Source organism: Micropterus dolomieu, linkage group LG18 (genome assembly GCF_021292245.1).
Source record: "Micropterus dolomieu isolate WLL.071019.BEF.003 ecotype Adirondacks linkage group LG18, ASM2129224v1, whole genome shotgun sequence".
NCBI classification, from domain to species: domain Eukaryota; kingdom Metazoa; phylum Chordata; class Actinopteri; order Centrarchiformes; family Centrarchidae; genus Micropterus; species Micropterus dolomieu.
In genome coordinates, this window is record NC_060167.1 from 22,272,342 (window position 1) to 22,281,767 (window position 9,426).

Consider the following 9,426-nt stretch of genomic DNA (forward strand, 5'->3'; position numbering starts at 1 on the left):
TGTTGTACAGTGCTCTTTTTGAGTAAACAAGCTGACTGACAACTGCTTGATCTTTCTCTGTCCCCTGTCTGTCTTTCTCTCCCTCTTCTCCTTTCTATGTCTCTTTTCTATCTTCTTTATAGAATCAACCACGGAATCTGGCCGTCATCCTCATCACTGCCTCGTTTGAGCCAGAGGAAAAGGAAAGACAGAGCATGGTCTGGTGTGGTGGCCACTGTTGCTATGTGTGAAGGAGTGCTGTGCCGTCAATGGAGACCGAAGGCTATCGTGACGTCCTGGAGACCAGCGATGGTCACGGGGTAGGCCTGCTGGATGGAGGGGGCGAGGTGGGGGTGGAAGAGGGCTGGAGCACACCCTACCCTCTGGGCTTCCAGGTGTCTTTGACCACTGTGCTGATCCTGGAGCTGGTGTTGGGCTTCAGCAGCAACCTGACTGTACTTGTGCTCTACTGTGCTCAGAGCAACCTGGTGGATTCAGTCAGCAACCTGGTCACAGTCAACCTCCATGTGCTGGACATACTGGTCTGTGTGCTGTGTCTGCCACTGACTGTGGCTGTGATCCTGTTACCAGCTAATGGAAATGGAGTCGGCAGCCTGGCCACGCTGTGCTGCTTTCATGAGGCTTGTGTCACATTCACCAGTGTGGCCACAGCAGTCAACGTGCTGGTGATCAGCCTGGACCGATACGACATCTCAGTACGTCCAGCCAGTCGTCTGCTGACCCCCAGGCGTGCAGCATTGCTCCTGGCAGCAGTGTGGGCCGTGTCTCTGGCTGTCTTCTTCCTGCCCTTCCTTGAGGGGGACTTCTTCTCTTTGAAGGCTGAGGGTGGTGAGGATGAGGAGCCGGAAGGGCACAGCAATGACTCTGAGCTCACCACTGGGCTGACCCCCATTTCCCCCACCATCTCTCCTTCCTCTTTACCCTCAACTCATCCTTCCTCCCCTTCAATGCACCTGCCTCCTGTATGGCAGAACAGGACACTGCTGTGTGTAGGAGGGCAGGGGTATTACACAGGCATGGCTATGTATTACCACTTGTTACTTCAAGTGCCGTGCTTCTTCATCGCTGTGGTTGTCATGTTGTTCACCTACTCCAGGATCCTGCAGGCCCTCAACATTCGCATTGGCTCCCACATGATGAGGAGTACGCGTGCGAAGGACTCCGGCTGTAGGATACGCTGCAGGAGGCAGAGGAGGAAGGAACTGAACCTGCCCACAGAGGTAGTGTCCTCCAACCAGAACCAGAACCTCAACCATCCCCCTCTCATCCCCTCTCCCCCCCCTACACCCACATCTCCCCCACCACTCTCCTCCATGCCCCAGGGGATGTCTGACAGTGGAGCAACAGTCACTACTGTCAGTACTGCTGCCACCACTCCCATTGCCACCACACCAGCCACCCCAGCTTCACCAACCCCAGCTTCAGCCTCAACCCAGACCCACGCCACCTCACCACTGCCTGCCTCCTCCATGGGTGTACAGGCCTCAGTGTCTGCCATCATCGCCTTGAGGCGGGCAGTGCGCAGGCACAGGGACCGCCGAGAGCGTCAACGTCGAGTCCTTAAAATGTCCCTAATCATCATATCCACCTTCCTGGGCTGCTGGGCCCCTCTGTCTGCAGTCAATGTTCTGATCCTGTGTCTGGGTCCCAGCGACGGCCTGGTGCGGTTACGTCTCTGCTTCTTGGCTATGGCTTATGGAACCACCATTTTTCATCCTCTGCTCTACGCTTTCACCAGGCAGAAGCTGCGCCGTGCCCTCAAAACACGTGTCAAGAAAAGGGTAGTGTCCCTTCTGCAAGTGGACCCAGCTCCCAGCGGGGGGACAGTTATTCATAACTCCTGGGTGGAAGGTGGAGGCCAGAGGAAGAGTCGCAAGCCACGGGTGGAGGCCAGTGATGGCACTGATCGATGTCTCACAGAGGCAGTGAGGGAATAAGGCTGGAGTGTTTGCATGTCTGGGTGTGTGTGTGTGTGTGTGTGTGTGTGTGTGTGTGTGTGTGTGTGTGTGTGTGTGTGAATTTGAAGAATTGTATGTATTTTCCCTATTTAAGGTGGATTGTGTGTATATTCATGCATGGGTGTGGAAAAAAATGAGAACCAGTTAGTTTACAAGGATCGGACAAATCCCATGACCTCTGGTCCCACGTACAGTATATGTGGACGCTTTCTACTGTCCCTACACAGGCCTTCATTAATCCACTTCCTGACTGACAAGGTGGCCACTGTGTCTCCATGGCAGTACTGGCCAAGTATTATGTCAACACACAAGTAGGGTAAAACGATAGATAACATCAAATGTATACATTATTCCTCCTGAGTGCACTTTCATCTTGCATGTGCATGTACAAATGCACACATAGACAGACAGACACACACACGCACACAATGCACATTGATCTATATTTAGTCATTATCTGTGAAAGCACACTATTATCTACCTGCACAGATTTTCTCAGTGGGAAAAATGTTAATGGAAGTCTATGTTTTTCTTTCTTTCCTTTATTTTTTCATGCCTTAATTGAGTTATTAATATATTCTCATGGTGCTGAATGTCCTACTGTATGTTTACAACAATGTATCAGAGTGACAGGGTTCGCACATACTGTATGTGGTATAGCAAATTAACGGCGGGTAAATGCAAGCATTCAGATTCAAAGTTTACAGGCTCATATGAATTTACCAGGAAACTGCAAAAAAAAATCCATTTTAATTCCAGTAAGCACCCTATTTCTCTATGTGTGCAAGTTAAAGCTAAAAAGGCATGACTTTATTTTTTTTCTAATAAACTTTACAAGTAACAGTCATGATGAGGGCAAGGATGAGCGATTGTGTTCGTATGTTTGCATGTGTGCATGTATGCGTAAATGAATAAACAAGCGTGTGTGTCCATGATGATGTGCAATAAATCATGAGCAAAGCAATGACCCCTAGGATGTGAACAAAGAAAATGTGAACACAGAATTGTTGGCTTTCTATGGACAGTTTAGATTACAGGGGGAAGAGAGAAGAAAGGGGACTTATTCTCTTTAACAGCGGGACACCACAAGGAATAATACAAAAGTAAATTACGTGGATCAATTGTATCTGTGGAGAATCAAAGGGCAACATTTTGTGAAAACTTTATTAAAATTGTGGGTAAAATTTCATCTTAAACCACAGGAATCCCAACTTCTGACATAGGACATCTCATGTTAGGTGTTTGTTGCTCCGGAGGGCCAAGTCACTATTTTTGGACAGCACTTTCAATGACTGCGGAGGCAGGCAGGCTTTTGTCAGTTTCTGGACAGAGTCCTGGACATTTCTTTCTCCTCAGGGCTTTGTGTCTCATTTCCAAACGTTCTGGATGTAAAACAATAAACCAGCCCTCAATCAGCTGTTGTATTATGGGTGTTACAGTAGGCAAAGATTTATGTCCATAAGTAGATAGAGTACACTTTAGACTTTGTCCGGGCTCAAGTCTTGGAGAGCTTTTAGGGCTTTGGGCTATCTCCTTCATCCTCACCCCTTTTACACTATTTATGAGCCAGAAAGAAGACAATAATTCTTGTGTATTCATGTACATTTTTCAGGGATGTAAATATTGAAGTGTCTGTTTTGGGTTTTATTCAAAATAATTGTTTTTTTTTTGGTCACAATCATCTGCCGGACAGAAAATCAGCCATTGTGATAAACTCTGAACGAGTTGGACAGTTAATGTAAAGAGAAGTAAGTGTATTTGTGTTAATACTGTATGTGTGTACACTGTACTGTACATTTATGACCTTGTGTATAGAGAAATATTAGTATTGTATAAGATTTATATTATGTGTTATTATATAGAACAGAATCTGTATTAAAAAGGTGATCTATCGAAGAAGTTCACTGTGTCAGTTCATACACCTTTCATGTTCAGTGTACTGGTTGCTGTCAAATGTTGATTATTACTTATCAGGAAACTTAATTATACAGGAAAATATATTTTGTACATAGCTGTGTAGATGCATTTTATCTGCTATAATACTGGAAAGAAGAAAAATATGAATATGGGTGTCTTCTGTTTGCTTCATGACCTTTCAGATACTCAACAGAATGGAAATGAAAAAGAGAACAAAAGCAATACAGAAGAAGAAATTATATAGATTTACAAGAAATTGCTCATTCTTTTTCAATTTAATAACCTGGATATTTTCTTAACATGTAACAATGACTGACTTAATAATCCAAATCATTTGCAGTATAATTTTACAGAAAAGAGCCGACTGAAAGGGCAAAGAACTTTTTGTATATAATGATTATAATGATGTCTCTGATCATTAAACAATTTAAGAATTCACAAGAATCTGATCTGTAAATGGATTAATTAAATATGATAATTATCTCACTCTCAAATAGAAATACATCACAAATAGAGCTGTATTTCTACAGTCATAACAGGGAACTGCTTGGATTCATCCTACTCTGTGTAACGTGGGAATTCCTCCATCCCTCTTCCTCTGGACCTCACTGTCCAGATCTGTCTCTCTTTTTTCCAGCTGTCCCTCTCTTTCTACATCTCCTGTTTCCACTCCCCGTTTCTCTGATCCCTAAATTTAGAAACTCTGTCCCAGATACTTGCAGTATTTAGTGCTGACTGTACCGAACCCTCACTATGCCTCACTGTGATGTGACAACTGTGCTAATCACCAGTACTAATGAACATCAAAACTTGTTAGTCAGGTAAACATCTGTCAAGGCGACTCAATTTCTTGATGTTGACACCTCATTTTTTATTTTACTAGAACAAATCTGCTGCTCATGCGGTGTGCGTTACCTTACTGATTTGTGCAGTGAAGCAACACTGTAGATTCCTTCATCCTGCTTGATAATCTCATCAGTCTCCCCCTCTTTCACACCCCCATTTCCTCCCTTGGTTCTCCTTCTCTTTATTCCGCCGGCCTGAATCTCTCTCATCTCTTATCCACACTCAGGCCTTCCAGAACAAAGCGAGGAACAGCTGCAATGTCTGTGAAGGAAGGAAAGTCACCTTGGGGGATGACAGAGGAACAAAAACGTGAGAGAGAGAGAGAGAGAGAGAGAGAGAGAGAGAGAGAGAGAATGAGAGACAGTATGGAGGGAAGATTAGGGGGGGAAAAGAGAAGGGAGGCATGGAAGCTGGCTTGGTGACATTATATGACTAATAAAGGGACAGCACTGCATCACTGCAGAGCCACGTTAGGAAAAAAAAAGAAAAACAAACACTAAGTGCAGAATAATAAGATTAGCAAGATCTACTGTTTTCTATCACTGTTGGCCCAGTAGAGTCTTACACTGTTGCCCCTGCCTATCTATCATACTCTGAAAATGTCCTTACATTTGGGTGTCATCCAAAAAACACACAAAAAGTCAGAATAGTCAAGCAATAAAGAACAATAGACCGACAGCGCTTTGACATGACTTAATGCATCTGCTTGTCCCAGTTGTCGCAGAGGCCTTCTGATTTGAGCAATATTTAATAGATTGTAATGTTATCTGATGCTGAGATGCTCAGTTGATACAGCTGTGAGCATGCTGAATGGTTACAGACCCGAAAAACAGAAAGAACAGAAAGGTAATTCAATATAGGTACATTTATTAGTATGTCAAAAATATGAAACACTGGATCTGCTAGCACGTCAATATTCTAAAATACACTGCACTGATGGTGCATGCGTTCTATATCTGTTAGTCTACATTATAGTAATGGGCAAAATGATGAAAAAAAATGTGTTCAGTATATTTACTTTTTCTATAAAGTTTTCTGATTTTGTTAGTTTGGACAAACAAATAGTGAGTAATAAAACAATGTCTTAATTTCATATAAAGTCAACCACTAGCAACACAATTTATTTAAATGCAAAATGATTGAGATAGAGGCTTGATAATACATCACAATCAAAAAGCTATGGCAAGTTGGAAACAGGAAATGACACATAAAGAAAATGGATGGTAAAAGTCACAAATTTTAGTTTTAAACAAGCCTTATTTACCATTGTTATTTTCAGAGGTCCACAGTGACTAAAATATCAACCAGCGTTTAATGTTCACTAATGGCGCCATCTTGTGTTTAAACGTAATTGGTGACCATAGTTGGCGACTAACGTAATATGGCTGAACACGGCTAAATGTAGTTAGATGGTACGTTAAGAGTTTGTATTTCTCCACTGGTGTTCCTGTTAGTTACCGATATCGCTATTCTTTCATTTATCCCGCTAAAGACAGGTCCTGCTGGCTCATCACTCTGCTGAAGAGATTCTGTAGTCTTTCCAGAGCGATGGAGCTAGCCTGCTCGGTACGGCTATATTGACGTTAGCTGTCGGTGATAACATACATTCATGGTTACACAAAGGCTTGATACATGTACGGTATTTGTGTGTTTCTACATATATGAGTAAATATATATTTGAATGTGTTGACCGGCCACTTTTGTACGTGCCGAAATAGCTCAGTTGGGAGAGCGTTAGACTGAAGATCTAAAGGTCCCTGGTTCGATCCCGGGTTTCGGCAGCAGATGGGTATCTATTTTTGTACGCTGCTTCAAAACACGGTTAGCTAATAGAAATGCCATTAGGCAATCACCAAAAAACATGTTAGACTTTTGATAAAAGATGGAAAGCAAGAGGAAAAGCATATAACATTACAACAATGGGAAATTAATCCACAAGGGGGGAAATCCCTTAATGTTTTACCCTAGTTAAAGTAACTTAATGTTAGCAGCGAAATGTACTAAAGCTAAAGTTCAAAATTAAATATTAATATTATTTTTGTTAAGAGGAATGGTTAGATTTAGAATGTTCAATTATGTAACATTGTGTATTAGCTATTGTTTGGCATTTTAATATAACGTTACATTCACCAGAAAGAGTTAAACGTGACAATCCTAATTTTACTCCTCCAACAAACACTGCTGTGTAAAACTTTCAGTGTTAGATTTTTGTTGAGAATTTTATAAATTGATGTAACCTAATTCTGTTGTTATTTTAGAAGCAAGCAAAATTTGTATAGGTGAATTAACAAAGCCAACAAATTACAGAAATTGTAAAATAAAACGTGGTTCAGTAAGTATGAAGCAGAAAATAGTAACGCAGTAGTAATGTAACAGTACCTCATGCATGTATTTAAATAAACCCTAATTTACTTGCCTCCTCTGTCAAATACTTGGGTTTATAGTTCACTGGTTCTGTGTACAGTGTATAAAGGTTGACTACAATTCATTAGTTATTATGCATACCAAGCATGGATATACAGTGCATCATCTACTGAGTGCTCACAACCAAAAGGAAACAAGTTCACATAGATTTTCACCAGGGGGCGATGTTGTCCATTAAATCATTCATCTCAGAACAGCTGGGTTAACTACTCCAATCAGCCCTGACCTGTGGAGCCATGGACTCCACTAGACCTCTGAAGGTGTGCTGTGGTATCAGGCACTAAGATGTTAGCCGCAGATCTTTTAAGTCCTGTGAGGTGGGGCCTCCATGGATCAGACTTGGTTTTTCCACCACATCCCACAGAAGCTCATTTGGATTGAGATTTGTGGAATTTGGAGGCCAAGTCAACAGCTTGAATTCGTTGTTGTGTTCCTCAAACCATTCCTGAATTTTTTTTTGCTTTGTGACAGGGCGCATTATCCTGCTGAAAGAGGTCACTTCCATCAGGGAATCCCGTTTCCATGAATGGGTGTAAATCAAAGGAACATCCACATGAATGGCAGGAACCATGGTAGAACATTGCCTAAAGCATCACACTGCCCTCTTCCCATAATGCATCATGGTGCCATGTGTTCCCATCGTTGTGATGAAAAAGAAAACCTGATTCATCAGATCAGCCCACCTTCTTCCATTGCTCCGTTGTCTAGTTCTGATGCTCATGTGCCCATTGTAAGCTCTTTTGGCAGTGGACAGCAGTCAGCATGGGCACCCTGACCAGTCTGCAGCTACGGAGCCCAGTATGCAACAAACTGTGATGGCCTGTGTGTTGTGACGCCTTTCTATCAGAACTAGCTTTAACTTTTTCACCAATTTGAATCTGTTGGATTGGACAACACTGGCCTTTGCCACCCATGACTCTGTCGCCGGTTCACTGCTTTTCCTTCCTTGAATCACTTTTGATAGCTACTGACCACCACAGACCAGGAACACCCCACTACAGCTGTAGTTTTGGAGATGCTTTGACCCAGTTGTCTAGCCATCACAATTTGGCCCTTGTCAAAGTCACTCAGATCCTTATGCGTGCCATTTTTTCCTGCTTCCAACACATCAACTTTGAGGACAAAATGTTCACTTGCTGCCTGATATGTCCCACCCACTGACAGGTGCCATGATAACGAGATAATCACTGGTATTCACTTCACGTGTCAGTGTTCATAAAGTTATGGCTGATCGGCGTATGTTTGTTCAGAAAATAGACATTGAGGATTAAAAGGCAAATATATATTTCATGATATTCATGCCCACAGTATACAAATTAATATATTTACAGGAACAGAACATCTCTGTTCTTGAGGGTAGCGTAGTAACACAAGCACAAATGTGCTGAAGAAAAAATTCCTGAGTTTAGTTCCTGGAGCTATTTTAAATATATCAGGCCCATGTAACCCTAGCAAGGAGCGGGGGGGTAATGACGTCCAAATATGGTCACTTCAAAACACCAAAGGGCAACGGTCATTATGCCAATTTCGAGGTTTCAAAATGGTAATTTACAAACCAATGGGTGGTGTCACGGTGGCTACGTCCACTTCTCAGTCTATGGTTCGTTCATGCTATGTACTTGTCCATGTTCAAATAAAAATGTCTTTCAAAAGACAATATAGAGATAATATAAATAATATAAATTCATCTCAGCAATTCTCAGACATGCCAGCTTGCTCCTATTCAAACTGAGACAGACTTGTAACCCTTCACCATCTAAAGCCAATTTCAGACCCACATTCAGTTTAATGAGACCAATGCTCTGGGAGAATGGGGGGGTTGGTGCAACAATACTGGCTACTTTGCTGCTGTACATCCTCATCCAGGAAATGTAGTGAATATATAAACGTATGTTATGTAACAGATAGCTTTGGCCAATCATATTGGTGCACTTGCACACAGCAGGTAAAGTAACTTGTAGCATGTATGTCATGTAGCATGGTGCTAATTTACCATTTACCTTGTGAACAATTATTTCTCCTGTGATAACTTTCCAGGGCTGCACAGTCCTGCCTCACAACACTTCGAATTAGATGACCTGTTTTAATTTTACATTTCATCTGCTGTACCTTGTCCACGCCCAAGCAGCCCCTTTGCTTTGTTGTCCCTTCCTCTTGTTGGCTTAAAGGCACCTACATCCCAACAGTTTGATACAAAGACTCACACGACATGCCATGTGACTTCAATGACTCTTGTGTGACGTCAGGGTGTGAAAAAACACAAACTTTAAAGGCTTGGAAT

General features: G+C 42.4%; 1 protein-coding gene, 2 long non-coding RNA genes and 1 other non-coding gene across 6 annotated transcripts; 3 read left to right on the plus strand and 1 right to left on the minus strand.

Moving 5' to 3' along the window:
- The first annotated feature begins 248 nt into the window (after positions 1–248).
- LOC123956346 (G-protein coupled receptor 22) lies at positions 249–1,937 on the plus strand. The gene has a single exon (XM_046028473.1). It carries the CDS (start codon positions 249–251, stop codon positions 1,935–1,937), a length of 1,689 nt encoding a protein of 562 aa, XP_045884429.1.
- A 1,167-nt stretch (positions 1,938–3,104) lies between these two features.
- LOC123986907 lies at positions 3,105–6,473 on the minus strand. Of its 3 annotated transcripts, XR_006829011.1 has the most exons (4): positions 6,420–6,473; positions 5,986–6,308; positions 4,791–5,003; positions 3,105–3,340 (listed from the first exon to the last, which is right to left on the minus strand). It is a non-coding gene; the product is annotated as an uncharacterized LOC123986907 (long non-coding RNA). The 3 variants fall into 3 exon arrangements; XR_006829010.1 differs by lacking the exon at positions 6,420–6,473 and having other exon boundaries at positions 6,180–6,350; XR_006829012.1 differs by lacking the exon at positions 6,420–6,473 and having other exon boundaries at positions 4,796–5,003; positions 5,986–6,350.
- On the plus strand, positions 6,153–8,802 carry LOC123986908. Its single transcript, XR_006829013.1, has 2 exons — positions 6,153–6,287; positions 7,617–8,802. It is a non-coding gene; the product is annotated as an uncharacterized LOC123986908 (long non-coding RNA).
- Positions 6,430–6,502, plus strand: trnaf-gaa. Its single transcript has one exon. It is a non-coding gene; the product is annotated as a tRNA-Phe (tRNA).
- Positions 8,803–9,426: the final 624 nt, after the last annotated feature.

Bases quoted from the DNA above. Each gene is read 5' to 3' on its own strand.
- LOC123956346 (XM_046028473.1), top strand. From the start codon at position 249: ATGGAGACCGAAGGCTATCGTGACGTCCTGGAGACCAGCGATGGTCAC.